The 18042-nt window shown below is 37.1% G+C and overlaps 1 protein-coding gene across 7 annotated transcripts in view; it reads right to left on the reverse strand.

Annotated features, from left to right (window-relative positions):
- Nucleotides 1-17661, reverse strand: part of LOC129445841 (NLR family CARD domain-containing protein 3) — a 58463-nt gene extending 40802 nt beyond the window's left edge. For 6 of the 7 annotated variants that reach the window (XM_073873888.1, XM_073873887.1, XM_073873886.1 and 3 more), the window contains exons 1-4: nucleotides 17501-17661; nucleotides 16010-16182; nucleotides 3002-3109; nucleotides 2849-2900 (exon numbers count right to left, since the gene is read on the reverse strand). In XM_073873888.1, coding sequence (XP_073729989.1) covers nucleotides 2849-2900; nucleotides 3002-3109; nucleotides 16010-16068 — 219 coding nt within the window. In that variant the 5' untranslated portion in view covers nucleotides 16069-16182; nucleotides 17501-17661. The remainder of the gene's footprint in view (nucleotides 1-2848; nucleotides 2901-3001; nucleotides 3110-16009; nucleotides 16183-17500) is intronic. The other variant, XM_073873884.1, reaches the window with a different exon arrangement.
- Between the last annotated feature and the right edge of the window lie 381 nt (nucleotides 17662-18042).

Genomic DNA, 18042 nt, shown 5'->3' on the forward strand with positions numbered 1-18042 from the left:
ATTCTTCTGGAAAATGTTTTCCTTTCTTCTGTATTCTATGTCAGTTTTTAATGTTTGCCAGAAGTAGAAAGCATACCTGTGAACTTTTACATTTTGTTTTAGGTCAGGCAAAACTGGCTATTTATTTAAAGGTGACCAAGAATGGATTGAAATAATTACATTGTTCTTTGATATCTAAATATAAGGTATGTGGCTTTTTTAAGTGAAAAAATGTTCCAGGGACGGTTTTACATGTCCATTAACAACCCTAGGATTTGCCCTCAGAATGAAATGGTCTCTTATTACCTTATAAAAAAGGCTCATAAATAATAATAATGAGCTGCGCTCTGATTGGCCTTTTTCCAACCAGGGTCACGTCACCAGTTGAGGACTGAATCGCAAGATGTTTAAATGACTATTATTTAAATGTTAAATGACAAACACGTTCTTATGGATGCATCTCGTTATTCTGCTGTGGTGAAGACTGAAATATTATGACAGTGCCGGTAAGGGTTTTATACGCTGCTGTGGTGTTATTTGAGTTGTTTCTGAATAAAGGCAAACTGCTGTCAGCAAGTTGTGTTTACAGAGCTCAGGGAAAACTTCCCAATATCAAGTTTGAATTTGCGCTTAAAGTGAGTGACACAAACACACGTGCACTTCAGTTAAGTTAGAATTTAGTTAAATTGTATAAAAACACAGGCAGTAATGAATATTAACATCCGCATAAATAGGTCGTCATTAGGGATGGGTGCCGAAACCAGGTATTAAACTGGCCCCGAGGCTACATTATGAAAGACCGTAGTATCAGTAAGATCTGACGCAATTGGTTCTGCTTTCGGTCCTGGAGAAAAAAATTCAAATAAATGTACTATGTATTCTTGCTTAATAATGTTTTCGTCCACATTTTATCTCACCAAACATTTCTAATTTGCAATAGTATTAAGACGTTTGTCTGTGAGATCTGCAAGATCTCTCATGCGCACCGCGTAGGCAGTGTGTAAATTTTAGGGGCATCTAGTGGTAAGGTTGCGAAATGCAACCAACGGCACTGCTCACCCCTCACTTTTGAAACACATAGAGAAGCTACGGTAGCCGCCACCAGACAAACATGTCATCGTCGGAGACAACTTAGTAAATAAATTTGTCCGTTAAGGGCTTCTGTAGAAAAATGGTGGCACAAAATGGCGACATCCATGTAAGGGGACCCTCGGTGTATGTTCATTATGAAAGGTCTTTATACACTCCTGATAATATAGTTTTGTATATTATTTTGCATTTCTGTCAAGAGATCCTTCTAAAAATTACACACTGCACCTTTAAATTAAATTGCTCCGGTGTTCAGTTGTGCCTGAAACATTTATATCCATGTTCTGCAATTTACGTCCTTGCTTGTTTCTTCTCAATACCTGCAAAACTTCCGATGATTCTGCGGTTTACGTCCGGCTGGCCTAGAATATGGGCGGGTATATAGAAATGTTGGGGGCGTACATCTCGACAGTTATGTCACAGTCGGTGTTATGTTGAGATTGGCCTGTTTTTCGTTTTTTTTTCTCGTTTTTTTTTAATTTACAAGATTTTACAAGAATGAGTAAACATTACTGTTTGAGGCTCACAATATGTCATTACCATATAAGGACCTCTAATACTTCAGTCATGATGAGGTAAATACATTTTTACATTCTTGGTCACCTTTAAGTAGAAAAGAGTTTGTCAGGGGATGATGTGGTGTTTTGATGATTGATTTCTGTTTTCTACAAAAGTCTACAAAAGATCTTTTGGTGTTGTAATAATTTTTTGTGTTCTGTGGTTGGAAAGAAATTGTTTTTTACAAACATGGTTTAATTAACTCATTCCCCGCCAACTAGTTTTCAAAAAATTGCTCACCAGCATTTTTTGTGATTTTCACAAGTTTCCCAAAATGTCTTCCAGGATTTTTTTTTTAATATATAAACATACAAATATATCAAATAAAAGAATAGACCCTCTGCTTTCAAACAAACAATCAAACAACAAACAAAACGGGAAAAGTTTCATCCTATCTATATTTTTCTCTGCTTTTAAACTCTTAAATATGGGTATGTTTCTTTAAAAATATTTTTTAGCAAAAAGCTGGAATAATTGCATTTTTGTGAAGGAAATTTGTTAGAGACCAGATTCAGAATGATTATCAAAACATACACGGAGTGTAAAATTAGTAAATAACGTTTTTGCTTCAGTTTTTTGTAAATTGGGTAAAAGGTGGTATTGATTAAAATAAAAATTCATCAGGAAGATTTTTTAAAGAGTAACTAAACCCCTGGTCAGAGCCTGACTCCACCCACTGGCAATATTTGAAAAATGCAAGAAAGTGGGCAGATCCCAACGGAGACAGAGGGGACGAACTTAAGTGTGTAGTGAGATCGTAACAAGGGCGTGGTGAAACTGAACCTGCTTACATCACGAGGTATTTTTTGGACCCAACATCCAATAGGAAAATTCAACTGCAGTAGCCACCGTTCAACCTGAAGAGGGCAGCACTCAGACGTTTTTACACCATATATTGTAGTACTAAAACACTTTATATCCAAATGTCAAAAAACTTACTAAAATCAATTAACAGCACTAATACAGCACCATTCTTACAGATCATTAACTAAAAAAAGTTGGTTTAGGGTTTAGTTACTCTTTAATGCAAATGTTTTCTCTTAATTGATGAGATAACTCGTCAATGGCAGGGAAAGAGTTGATTCGATTTTTTGTTTTGTTTTTTGTTTTGTTTGTGTTTTGTGTAGTGATTGTTTCCTTTTTGCACTTGTGTAAAAAAAGACTAGAAGTTATGTGTGCCACCGTAAATAAAAGACATTTAAATTTCAACTCTCTCTCTTACCTGAAGAACAGAATCCATCTGCTTCCCTTTGAAGGACTTTCCTTTGAAATTCCTTTGAAGAAATGTACAATACATTACATTATGCATTTACATATAAAGTAAATCATACAAACACAACAGTAAACACAAATGAATGTGTGTATTTGTCCTGACCTCACATCTGTACTAGAGTCTTCTAAACTGAAGTTGGGTGGAAAATGGATTGAATTATCACTCTTCATAGACACACAGCTGGGTTCAGCAGATTCTCTATCAATCAAACTGTAAAATACAACAGCAGAAATTAAAGGGATAGTTTGGCTAAAATATGAAGTGTAACAGAAACCAGCTAAAAGGATGAGTAGAGAGAGAGTAAAATCTGAGTTTTCATCGAAACGTGAAGCAAATCTTTTCAAAATTCACAAAAAAACAGACAAAAAAATTAATTAGGTGCATTTCTATCAAGTTGTTCAAGCGTACAATTTGTACAATCTTAATTTATGGGGTGCTCTTTCATTATTCCATTAATTGTACGTTTTTATGTGTCAAGAATGAGCAAGAAACAGATAGCCTATGTTTGTCAGTGCAGAATTAGGATGTCACACGAAAAAAAGAAACGTCATAGTAATTTACTCACCCCCATGCTTTCTTAAATGTTGATGTCTTTTTTGTTCAGTCGAGAAGAAATTATGTTTTTTTTTAAGAAAAACATTCCAGGATTTTTCTCGATTGAATAGATTTTATTGAACACTTTACAGTTTTAATGCAGTTTAAAATGGCCATTTCAATGCAGCCTCAAAGGGCTCCAAACGATCCCAATCGAGGAATTAAAGTCACCATTCCGATGTTGTATGTGGAATGATAATAAAGAGTCATGAAACCCTAAACCAAAATTTCTGAGATTTTAACAGAGAGGCTGTTTACACTTGGCATTAACATGTGTTTTCGTCGATCGGATCACAAGTGGACGACGTTAATGCCATGTGTAAACGGTGTTCAAAACGTTTTGAGCTCGTTCACTTTCGACCACTTTCAACCACATCCAGAGGTGGCCGAAACCACTTTCGATCGGATCGCTTTGGAGTTGCGGAACGCACATGTGGTTGAATGCGTTCGAACAGCCACACGCGACCGCCTTCTCTCTGCCCATTTATCTAATCTGAGGTATTAAACACAAGTTTTACGTCTTTTTTGACTTCTGGTGTGAACATTCGGTGAACAGCGCTATTTTTAGCCTTTCATTGATAAAACTAAGCGGCTGATCTCCGTAGTTTCGTTTTGAAAGCGTGTGAAAGTTGCGCGATCCTACTTCATCAATTGCGCTGAAAATTCAAAGAAAGCTCTTACATACTCATGTACAAAACACGGTGCTGCATGTTTACTTGCTAAACAAGCAGTGCACTCCAATATAATATTAGTTTGCGTCCATATAAACTCATAATTACTCCCGCTCCGGTTTGAATGACAGCAGAGAGACTCGCCCACCGTCTCACAGACCACCCCCTCATAGTATTCAGCACAGAAGCAGTCGAAAGTGGACAAAATAGACGGATTTAAATACCAGGTGTAAACGTAATGTGTCTCTCTCGTCCACTTGTGATCCGATCGATGAAAACACATCTTAATACCAAGTGTAAACAGCCTCACAGGTATGTGTCTTGAACACCACTGAAGACATTTACATGGACATTTGTAATCCGTTTAAATGATCAATCTGAATAAAAATGTTCCATGTAAACACCTCAATCGGACTAAAAAGTGCCAATCTGATTAAAAATCTAATCCGCTTGTTAGGGGTGGTTTATACCTTTTGTAATCCGCTCAAAAGGACATGTATACATTTGATCGGATGGATAACTGAAACTGGGACGCTCTGCGCATGTGCCATCTTTTCTTTTTTTAATGGCGGTTGGTAAACCCACTGAAAGGCGCATTTCTGCCACCTGCAGGACGGGAGTGTTGAGCATATTCACACGTGCAATGACGTAGAATTGCCGTAATGACATGTGACGCAAATATTTGAGTTTGTTTTGTTGAAGGAAGTCACAAGAAGTGATTGTCTTGTAAATCTTGTTCCTATTATCCGTCCAATTCCCCATAAAGTCATACAAGACAGCGTTGTCCGGTCAGTCCATGATTTATTCTCTGATCCACAAATGCGTGTGTTTGGACTCGCTCTCGCGAACGGTCTCCGCAGCACTACGTGAAGTAAAATACGCTTTTTGGGCACACGTGAATGGGTGTTTTTGCTGCTGCTTTATAATCAGCTGAGGCACAAAGCAAATCTTGAAACAGCGTGAAACTATATTTGTGCAATGTGCGCATGTCAAATGATCAAATCTGATGTAAATCTTGTGTCATATAAACACGCACATCAATCCGATCACATTATTAAGTGTTCATGTAAACGCTATGATAGGATTTATTAATCGGAAGGATTTTAATCCGATGGAGGCAAAATGTGTCCATGTAAACGTAGCTAGTGTTAGCATCTGTTAGATTTAATAGTAGGGGGGAAATGGTTAAATTTTAGTTTTTATACGCTATTTTCGTCTTCCGGGTTTAAAATCTTCATCCTGTCCACGTCACAGCCTGTGATGTGGCAGAGCACGATAGTACTTTGACGACTCATCTGTGTCTCATAATTATTTTAGTGACAGTCGATATGCATGGGCTACTGGCGATGAGAGTTCCCCCCCTCCCCTCTCCTCTCCCTTGCCGTACAATACACAATCCCCTCCCCCCTTCTCACAGCCACCACGCCCATTTCATTGAATTTTTCAAAAAGATTGTGAGCTAGACTTGAGCTGAAAGAGGGGGGTTTCATGACCCTTTAATTAATGTCGCTGGGTTAATTTATTGTTTAAAATGGTGCGCAAATGTGCATTTCACATATGTAACCAGGGCCAGATTAACACTTTGTTATACCCTGGGCAACAATATTCAAGGGCCCCATCATCACGACCCCGGGATCACCATAATATGGTCATATACAGAATATATTACTGTATTATACAGTACATATACTCAATACCTTAAATTCTAACTGTCATCAGGTGTATTTTGATTTAAAAATATTTAAATGCTCATACAAATGCACTACTATGTCCCCTATCAAAGACATTCACTCACATATGATGCTATGAAAACAAAACACATCAGCATCTGTATAATCTCCGGGCTGTAAAAGTAAGCTGGCGGTGTAGAAAAGTCCTGGCTAACTTAGCTGAGTTGTCCTCGTCATTGACGGAAGCTCACTTAACAGAACTTTTAAATTAATACACATTTAAAATGACCATGGATTAACTCTAATTTGCATAGTCATTGATATAAAAAGCTTATTTTTTGCATATACAAGCATTGTCTAAAATGAAAATAGGCTTTTCCTTAATTATTATTACAAGACCATCATATAGCCTAATATTAGACACCCAAACCAAAGTGAAGAACATTATCTGAACTGAACATCAACGCAGACATGATTTTCCTCACAGAAGTTTAAGATCATATAGGCTACATCTTGAACGTAGATATATAAACAGTGTTGGGTGTAACTAGTTACTAAGTAATTAGTTACTGTAATTTAATTACTTTTCCCTTGAAAAAGTAAAGTAAGGGATTACTCTTATTTTTCTTGTAATCTAATTACAGTTACTTCTGATGTAACTAAATACAATTCTCACTATTAACTGGTTGATTATTAGCATTAATATTAATGAGGTGCTGGCTGTTTATTAATACTTAATAGCACATATTAATGCCTGATTCTGCAAAACCTTATTCTACATCCTTAACCCTCCCCATTTCTACCAATACTTAAAATTAACAACTTCTTTAGTATTAATAAGCAGTAGCTGGAGAGAATTGGACCATAAAGTGGGACAAGAATAGTCGATATACATTTATATATTATTTCTTTGAGCCATTTCAAGCCTATTCTTGTATCATATACTGGATAGGATTAGAAAGTACTTTTTGGAGAGAGTAATTTGTAAAGTAATCTAATTACATGATTCAAGATGTAATTAGTTACTAGTAATTAATTACTTTTTTTGAGTAACTTACCCAACACTGTATATAAATGAACACAGGGAAAGGAAGTTTAACACTGTGAAGCACAAGCAAACATGCTGGAAGACAGCTAAAAACCATCAGGACATAAACACGGGCTTATTTTATTTTATTGGAGCCTTACCTCCAGATAAAGTAATAAACTGGATTGATGATTTAAATGTTGTTTTCTCACATGTGCGTTGTTAACTCTCCAGATTTTATGTTGTGCACTGCTTCATTCGTTCACTTTTCCACATGGATTGTTTGTTTACAGTGTCGCGTGAGCAGCTACACTGCAGGTTCGACTTCATGTGGCGCTAAGCAGACCTCTTGATGATGTCAAAGTACAGCGAGAACGATTCAAAGCAGATTTCTCCATGTGATAACTGGAATCGCTCTCGCGCTACTTTGCTGTCACTCGCCTGTGGGTTCTCTGCTCCACAGTCACTTTTGCGCTGCTATAGTAATTTGATTTCATACGGCGATCGGATCGCGCAGATACCTGCGCAGATACACCACTGTTTATACTTTACATTTTCTGCGTTTCTGATGTCCTTTTCCTTTTATAATTTCCGCTTCGCGCTCCGACTTAGCTTCTCCGTGTCTCGTTTTTTTCTGTTGTACAAAAGCCTTGCGTCACGTAATGCTTGGCGAACCTTTGACCCACCTCATGCGGACTGACCAATGAGGAGAGGGTCTTTACCTGAGGCCCTCTCTTCATTGGTCAGTCCGCATGAGACTCAACCGCTCTCAACTCACGTTTAAAGTAATAAGCGCAGCGTCTCTCTTTGCAGCGCAAAAGCCCATGTTGACAGTTTGTTTAATATAAAGCGGCGAGCGGGAGATTACCAGATACAGTATTTTGCTCGTGCCCTTGCTGCCCTGGGCCCTTTGGAGGTCTTGGGCCCCTGGGCAATTGCCCAGTTGCCCGTATGGTTAATCCGGCCCTATATGTAACGCGTGACCTTTCGACGTCATGATGCATTACGTGAGGTTGCGCATCATCTATAACACTAGACATTTCGTCCCCCCACTTTTGAAATGATGGCTACGCACCTGATGCAGGGTATGCAAGCTGCGTAGGGCCCCAAACCACCCATGCTCTTAACTTCATGCGGTACTGGACAGACCAGTTGGCAAGTGACATCTTTGTGCCACGATAGCCATTTGAAAGCATAACAAGCAGTCTGATCTCACGATACATTAATTTCAGTTGTCAGTCGTATTTGTTGATCGCATTTAAACTTTAAAAAATATGATTGAAACCTCAAACTCAGCAGTTAACGAATTGCGACAGAATATATCACACGACAAGCTGAATTCGGTAAATCATTACAAGGGCGGATGTATGTGCGCAAACGTATGTGCGGTTAAGCAGGAGGTTATTATGCATCAGCAAGAGATAATGAATCTCTGGTGACAAAATGGTTGAAATGGAGGATAGCTCGCGAAGATGTAACGTTTGACTCGTGGGCCTACCTGAGTCAGTGGAGGGTGAAAACAGTGTTCAGTTTCTTCACGAACATCTACCCAAGTGGATCCCTTCCCTTCAGGGAGGTGGAAGGCTTGAAATTCAGCAGGCTCACCGTATCTACGGCAGTCTAGACAAGGCAAACTGCCCTCGAATGCTTATCGTCTGGCTTTTTAGATACCAGGATAGGGAGAGAATTCTTAACAGAGCCAGAGCACCCCAGTCTGAAATAGTACATGGCTCTTTCAAGCTGATATTTTTCCAGAATTTCAGCAATGAAATGCCTCTGAAGAAAAGATGGTTTGATGATGTAACATCTGGCTGGACGTTAACCGGAGGTCACTTCAGTCTGGGTCGTTAACAGTTACATGCTGTGACCCTAGATTGAGTTTTGTCACTAGGTCTGCTCTGACGCTTTCATCAGAAGATCCAAATCTCCTGATAACACACATTTCCAGCCCTCTCGACTCTCTCTGGCAAATTCTAAGCCAATCTAAGCAAATTAACACCTCAAAGCAAACTTCAAACCGTGGCCAGAGACGAAGCAGCCATGCCACAAAAATGTGTCTGTGTCTAAGATCTCAGCTAAGACCCAAATAAATTGGTTTAAATTGTATATATTATATATCCTTGTATTGCTTGTTTGTATCTGTAATTAACCACTTTCTTGTAACACTATAGGGATGCTTTGTTTATCTTAGCATGTCTCATAATTCACATTTATGAGATAACTATTTGATGTAATATCTTGTTTACACTCGAAATAATCCCCTTTTCCTTTCCTGATCAATGATATGCTTTATGTTATTCTAACTGATATCAAACTCATTTAAGATTAATCCAAGTTATTATTGAAACATCTCTGCATTAAACAAAACATGCAGATCAAGTCTTGGGAGAACAAAGATTTGTCTTCCCGCTCAATCAACACTTTTTTGGATTGATCATCTGAACTTGAAGGGGTTGGTCTTAGCTCAGGTTAAGAGGCCTGCACCCCAATTCAAGCCCTGCTCACAGTTGGCCTACAGTTTTCAACGACACGGCGTGCAACTGAGCCCCCAGCTTAGCTTCCGGCTGTGGGACCCCTGTCCTTCTAGTTTCAGGCATCCGCCACTTGGACTTAAACTTCAACTCCTACGGACACCTCCAAGGACTTCGTCACGTGACCACAATCTCAGGAACTCTCTTCCTCGCATACGCGCCCATACGGCTGGACGTACACACGCCCCTCACAAAAGCCAACGCAAGTGTCCCTTGTTCATTCGCTGTAAAAAGTAATTGCCCCTTATTAATTAAAGTGATTCTTAGAGTTCTGATGGTTTGTGCAGAAGTTAAGTCTATAGTGATATTGCCCTTCTTTTACTCTCTCGCTCTCTTAATTTTCCATTCTTTCTCTTTCATATATGTTTCTCGTTTGTTTGTTTATATGTGTAGTTAGTATTGTATGTTTTTTGTAGTGTAACGTAGTTTAATAAACCGGTTTTGCATTTCACAATTGAATTGTTTCTGTGTTCAATGCTCAGCTAATAAAGTCAATTTATCTGCCTTATAGATCTTAAAGCTACATGCTTAACAATACTTTATAGCAGTAAGAATGTTATTTTCTAAAGGCCACCGAATTAACTTCTTAATGTACAATTATGAGTATTTGCTGGACAAATACATTAATTAATTGTTATTATTTTTCTGCTAAATCAGTTGAAATCTTAATAATTTGTATAATTAATTACAGTTAATTGTACTCATTTGAGCTAAATCTGGGAATTTTCCCAAATTCCCTTAAATTCCCGTAGTGTTTTGGCCGAAGGTTCATAGTGTTTTAAATAACGCCGTTCTCCTCCTCCAGCTGATTCGCTACATTAGTCTGAGAAGGTATGTTAGTTTTTGTTTGATGTGATTCATTGGTTTTATTATGGTTTATGCTTTTATTATTTCCATGAATATATTTTCTGTCTTATTATTGATTAGTTAGTTATTATGCATTGTTTCCACAAATATATTATGTCTCACAACGAGCACTGCAGGAAGGCCAAGGCCAATTGATGCAATAAACAGAGTACGTCATTTTAGATTTGAGAAGTCGTCCAGCTGTACTACGCTACATTAACTCTTTCCCCGCCATTGACGAGATATCTCGTCAATTAAGAGAAAACGCTTCCCCGCTAACGACGAGATTTTCCGTCTTTCCGCAATACCGCTATTATCAGGTGGCGCCCTTCCGCAACTTTTTAAAACCGGAAGTATTGCCCTATGACAAGCTGCTGCATGTCCGTGTCTGTTTTAAAGATCGCTCTGAATGGGATCTCTATGAAAAGTCCGTCACAAAAATGGAATTATCTCTGCTTTTTGCTCAAAATGTGGTGTTTTTGCAGAAACCTACCCATATTCAAAAGCTGATTACAAAAGAACTCCTAAAGGTAGGATGAAACGGGTTTTTTTTGTTTGAAAGCAGAGGGTCTGTTCTTTCATTTGGTATATTGTATGTTTATATATTTGAAGAAGAACATTTTCTGGAAGGCATTCAACTTTTGTGAAAATCATGAAAAACGCTGGCGCTGGCTGGCAACTTTTTAAAAAAACGCTGGCGGTGAAAGAGTTAACAATAAGTTAGTTGTGCTAGGTAGGCCAAGAGAACCAATAAGCAGAGTACGTCATTAAAGTGTTCAGCTGTTTGCTACATCGAACAAATAAGTTAATTGTGGTAGGCCGAGACCAATGAGAAGAGTATACGGCAGATGATTTTTGAGCATCTCTTTAAAGGCAGGGTAGGCAGGAATTATCTAAAAAACTTTTTTACAAATTTCTTTAAACTGTCTTTATATACAAATGCATAATTAAAATGTAAGTACTCTGAAAAAGAGAGTATAAAACTCGAGTGTCTGTAGACCTCTCACGACTGTGTTAAACAGTTAATTATTTCCATTCCGAAACAAATGATTAGCTTGCGCGAATATCACTCTCTCTCGCGACCATGGCACCACCCATTGCTATGGGATCTGCCCAGACATGCGCACACCCGATTGATTTGAACGTCTACGAGGCACTCTAGGAAGAGCAAAAGTATGGCAGAGGAAGTGCATTCACAACTCACAGAAAGTGCATTCACAACTCACAGTACCTGCATATCCAGTCAGCAAAGGCAAACAAGGCAAAAAAGGAATAAACGAAGCAATCAAACGAGAGTAAATATCACGTGGCTTTTCCTTGAGTCGATGATGCGGTAGCGGTATTGTCTGCGGAGTGTAGTCCTCATCAGAGTCAACAATGCTTTCATCACGGAAACTCTTCCATGCAAAACACAGCAAAGCTGTCCGTGTCGCGTGTTCATGTGTTTTGGGGGCGTGGCTTTAGAAGAAACCCAGAAGGGAGGGGGTGGAGTGAATGGAAAAATTAGCTCGTGAGAGGTCTACAGACACTCGATTTTTATACTCTCTTTTTCAGAGTACTTACATTTTACTGATGTATTGATATATAAAGACAGTTTAAACAAATTTGTAAAAAAGTTTTTTTAGATCATTCCTGCCTATCCTGCCTTTAAGGGGTTTGTTGATTATCTCACTTTGTTGGCTCAAGCGAATGAAGTAATTTTTGTTTGGCATCTGGAACCTTTGCTTCTGTGTTTTTATTATGAAGATTATGCTAAAGGAAGGGGAACAAGATATTGTAATACCTCATAGAATTGAAGACTTGTTTTTTGCTGGAATGCTCTACTATCCTATTTGGATTTACAGATGTTTAAAGGGCCATTTCACCGATAGGAACATTAATCTTTATGGAAAGTGAGTCATATTTGTAGTCAAAATGTAAGATAAATGTAGAATTTTGTGCCTATTTGACAGAGAAAAGACAAAATGTGACTTTAGAGCACATTTGTATGAAAAACTACAACTGCCACTATGCACCACAATGCACAGCTCTGCAAGCCACTCCCATTACTCGGAACACGGCTCAGACATGCTATTATGTACATAAATGCCACGTTAGTAAAACAAAGAAAATAGCCACCACCACTGTGTCTGACTGACACCAATCATGATTTACTTTTAAACGTGATGTTACATTGTGGTACACACAATAACACTCTGGCCTGGTGTGTAGCAAAGTCTTATTCAAACAGTAACGTGCGGTTTCAGATCCGCACTACAAATGTCTTTCCAAGTACTTAAAAAAAGTGTATGCAATTTAAATGTTTATTTAGTTTTACCAATTTTCTTTTTGTCTCTCGTTTACTGTAATTACATTTGTGTTATTATTGGCCTCACTGCTCTCACAATATAGACATATAAAACACCGCTCAGATATGCTATTGTGTACATAAATGCCACGTTAGTATAACAACGAAAATATAAACACTCACTTTGGTCGGACGTCCGTTTGTCCCTGCGTCCTCCACACAGGCGCGTCCCCTGCATAATATCTCCACAGACGCGCTGCCTCAGCTCTTGGAGCTTGTGCTCATAAACCGAAACACGTCTTTGAAATAAGCACGCGACCAGAAACATTCACAAAACAAACGTCCATATCCTTATCTGATCCAGAAATGTTAAACCGAAAGCAAACGGCGCGAGTCCGTCCAAGCTTATATACTCCGCAGCGCGTCTGCTCGTAAACCGAAACATGTCCGTGAAATAAACGTTCCAAACGCGCGCAAACTTCCTCTCTTGCATAGAAACCTTCACCAAACAAACGTCCATATCCTTATCTGATGCAGAAATGTTATAAAGAAGCCACACAGCGAGAGAACAGCCAAGCTTCTCTACCCAGCAGAGGCCGATGGTTGCTGCTTCTTCACCGGGCTCCTCTACCCAGCCGACGCCCAGGCTCCGGGCTACTCCTCGGGCTTCTGTTCCTACATCTGCCTCAGCTCTTTGCAGTATTGTGGCTCATAAAGGTGCAATGAACAGCGGATTAGAGCATCACGCTTGTAAAATCACCCTCTTCCATGTAATATTGATTAAGTTCCACTGTTATTGTAACATGAATTCTGGCTCGCTCCACAACTTCTGTTTAGCTTAGCTTAGCATAAAGATGGCGGCTGGTCGTTTTTTTTCGGTCTGTGTTCGTATATTTTCGTAAGTCCCACCCACTTATCTGTAATTGGTCTGAAGCGTGAGTGGGTCCCACCCATAGCCCCCACCTTGGAAAAATGAGGAATGAGTGTCTGTAGTCTTTCACACTCAATAGAGATACAGGATTTCCTTCTTTCAATTACGCAAAATGACGATTTTTACATCATTGAAAGAAGGAAGTGCCTCACTGAAATCAGTATTTCTCCCCTCTCAGGGGAAACTGAGGGAATGGTGCACGACCATTCAAAAACATGACTGGGGTTCTAACGGTACAAAGCTTAATGAAAATGGGTGAAGTTTCCCTTTAACATTAAAATCGATGCATGGGAATAATTTATATACATTTTTGAAATACCCACCACTCTTAAATGTTGGATGTTCCTTATTGTCCATTGAGGCTTTCAAATTTAGTTCCTTTCACGTCATTTTAATAATTTAATTCAATAGTTTTTACTTTCATTCAATATTTTGTTTTACCGCGAAACAATTTGGCTATATTTTTATATTTTTTTAAACAGATGACGAACTAGAAAATCGTTTCCTGAATCTTAGCTTGGACACCTTTTTGCATCGGAATTAGCCTAAAACATCAAAATAGGCCAACATATTTTGTTTAAAATATAGGTAACACTTTACAATAAGGTTCATTTGTTTAATTAAAATTAAGGCTACATTAATTAACATGAACTAATAATGAACTGCACGTATACTGCATTTATTAATCTTTGTTCATGTTAATTTCAATTACTTATACTTTATTAAAATCTTGTTAACGTTAGTTAATGCACTGTGAACTAACATGAACAAATTATTAAAAGCTTTTTTCTATTAAATAACTTTAACAAAGATTAATAAATACTGTAACAAATGTATTGCTCATGGTTTGTTCATGTTAGTTAATACATTAACTAATGTTAACTAATGAACCTTATTGTAAAGTGTTACCAAAATATATTCTAAACCATGTTAAATTATTAACAGTAGACCTTCTCTTATAGGCCATCCAAACTCCACGGTTCATTCTTGTTCATTTTCTGTGTGTAGCCGATCATTGTTGCATGCACACTTTTTTACGCATACAAACCAAAATGGTATTTAAATAGTGCAACTATTGTAAATCACATGCATAGTCAAAATGTTTGTTAATAAAACAAGGAGCTCGATGCACCAGGATCAGTTTTCAAGATGACAATGTATTTTTATTTTAAAACATATTTATTTTAATTTATTTAATTTATTAATTTTATTTATTTTATTTCTGCTGTGTGATTGAAAAAAATCCAAAATTATTTTCTGACACATTGTGAAGCTGACAGATACAGATAGCCTAGTAAACTCATTCGTTGTTCTATGTGGCTGTGGGTGTGCGTGCTTGTCTGTTATGCTTATGCGTATACGCAGTGTATCGGCTGAATCGCATTCACGTCGTCAAGACAAATCTGATTGGCTAATACACACTGAAATAAATTAAATCATTTTAAAATTTTAATACTAAAATTATCCCTCTCTTCATCACACACCCCAAACATGATATACAAAATGTCTTGGAACAGAAACAATCAACAATCAGAGATATTTATAAGCTAACATTTTATTCTCATCGCAGTTTTAAATTTTTGCCAACAGGAAGTACTGCAGCTCCTGCAGCACCCCCACTTCCCGAGCCCATGAATGTATGTATGTATGTGTGGTTATGTGCATATTGTAGAGAGCATGTATAGTGTGCGTGGGTATATGTGTGCGTGTGGTGTGGTAAATGGATTACAGTCTAGTTGATGAATGAGTGATGTTATTTTGTTTACTTTATTTTTGTATTTTGTTACATATTATGGTGTAATTTGTTTCTTTTTGTTTCATGTTTAATTTTTTTTACTTTAAATGCAAAATACACTTGTTATGAATGTACTTTAATAGAAAATACTTTTTTTCCAAACTACTTGTGTTGATTTGTTATATAAAAAATGATTTACATAAAGTTATTACCATGCTTGACAATTTTTGTAATAACCAGCTTTTCCGGACCTATGAAAATGATGAGAATTCAGATTTGGACCATTGAATATAAACGTTGAGAACCCCTTCTATAGGGTGACAGTATGTACTTGCACTCCTTGTGTTTCTGATGGATAAAATGTGTAATTATATTTGTTACTATCTCTCTATCAGTTGACAAAAAAAGTTTTGTTATCCTAAATTTGTGCTTTTCTAACTTTAACACCTATTGTGATGAATAATGTAATATTTTATATCTGTTGCTAGAATGTGATTATTTGTATTTACTCTCCTTTATATCTTTTTTTAAAATGTGCTGGTTTTAAATGAGTATGGTTTCACATTTTTTCTCTATACCTGATGAAGGCCATTGGACTAAAACATTGTGGTTCTTAATAAACTTTTTGATACTTTTGCAAGATTTATAGTGTGTGGGATCCTTTTGTTGCTTTTTGAATTTTATACAGCTGAAAAATGTAAATGTATAGAAATTACTGTAAAGATTGAATCTTGTGTTTATTTCACAGTGAATCAGAAAATCATTAATGTTAATTCATTTCTGTTAAATATAAAACAAAGACTTTATAAATCACTCACCTGTTCATTGTGTTTGTGTCTGTTTCTCCAAAAAGACTCTTGGATGTACCGGAGGCCATGAAAGAAGTTCAGATGTTTATATCTGTAAATAAACTGATCACAACACACGCGCACACACAGCAGAAGTGTGTTTTTTGTGTTGCTTCTGTCCTAGAAGATGTCCAAAAATCAACCTGTTTAAATATAAATACAAACAAAAGATTTTTGAAAAGTATAAAGAAGAAGAAATGATTTGCCATTAGGAGTGTTGCTACCATGATCAGATATTGCAAGTTTATATAATCCAATTTTTTTGGTTTATTTACGTTTTGTTGTTGTTTGATGTTGTATCGTTGTGTTGTTGATTTTGTATTATGGTTTTCTGTACTATTGTAAAATAAGAAATGTTATTTATTTTGGGGGAGGACGCTTATAAGCTCCTTTGTTTCAGCCCAATCCTTTTGAGCAGAATAGTTACTGTTCAAATAAACTAAATAAACAATAACCAAAACAAAAGCTTCTGTCTGGAGTTCATGCGTTCATCACATAATTTTACACCTGGTCACTTAATGCGTTTTATATGATCGGATAGTTATCTTATCATAAAAAGACCAGGGGCCTTATTTACAAGGCTTTGAACCGGTTCACAGAAGGAAAATGAAAACCAGAAACTTTTGATGTTTTGCAAGGAACAGAAACGAAACCAGAAACGTTACAAAAATATATGTTCCCTGAACTGAACCGTTTATTGAAAAGAATGGTAACCGGTTAATGATGTTATTTTTTCCATTCTTTGACAAGATTTCTGTGTAATATGACTCAGTGAAGTTCACTTTAAACTTTGATGACAAGATAGAGACTTAAGGAAAATTATGTAGACTAATAATTTAAGTTTAATGTCCTAATGATCAGCCTACTTTATATGTCCCACAGCTGACATGGAACGTTATTAACCGGTTCGGGAACTTTATTTTTTGTTCTAACCGGTTCAGGAACGTCAACTAGACTTGCAGCATGAATAAATTTGCCTGCAAGGCAGCATGGGGAAACCCAGGCTACTGTAAATCATCACGCTGTCTCACTCTCCTACTTCTCTGTACTGCGTGCTCCAGCTTGTGCCCTTGCGTAAAATACATTAAGTGCTGACTTTTGTTAACGCTGCGTTCCAAGATATTTCCCACTTCAAAACCGGAAATAAGGTCTGGATTAAACTATTTTTGTATTTTAATTATTTACTAACATCAAAACATTTATTAGAAGATGAATAGAAGATCAGATTGATATCTGTTCAGCCATGTGGCTGAATGTAAATTAAACGGTTTTAATAAATCAGATAGCTATCCAATCAGAAAAAAACACATGAAGTGTGACCAGTTGTAAAACAAAGATATTCTCTCTGAAAATTATTTCACATACAGCTCTGTGTATTCGTGACTGATATCAGATGATTTTAAAGCTTCATTCATGTTGTCTTGTGAGTGAAATTTCATCTCAGATCAGTTCAGTTCTTACCTGTGTCAGACTGTTGTTCTTCACTTTCTCACTACTGACTACAACATCATCTACTTAAATCTTTTACTAATAACTCTTCATTTTTAATATATGTACTTAATGTTGTTAAAGCTTTTCTCTGCTCACGCACGTGTCTGCTGTGTTCCCCAAATGCATCCTGTATGAATAGTTTCACTTTCACTTTCAAGTCAAAAGGAGACAAATAAAGTAACAGTACTCATTTAAAGTGACAGTACTCATTTAAAGTTGTTACAGCTTTAAAAGTAAAAGTGCTGTAAATTACGAGGTACCTATAATCTTATCTCATAATGAACTACACAATGTGTGTTTGTCAAATCTAAATTGCGTGTCCTTGTTTTCAGTCAGTTGTGACCAGAGAAACAGCGAAATCTAAGGTCTACTATAAAATCCACACTTATGTTGTTTGCTTAAACAATACATAAAGCAATATACATTCATGTTATGTAAAGGTATGTTATAGCAACCCCTTGCACAAATGATGATCAAAACATTTCTGGTGGTCTTAAAGTTTACACGTGCAT

This window comes from Misgurnus anguillicaudatus, chromosome 12, assembly GCF_027580225.2.
Source record: "Misgurnus anguillicaudatus chromosome 12, ASM2758022v2, whole genome shotgun sequence".
Classification (NCBI taxonomy): Eukaryota; Metazoa; Chordata; class Actinopteri; order Cypriniformes; family Cobitidae; genus Misgurnus; species Misgurnus anguillicaudatus.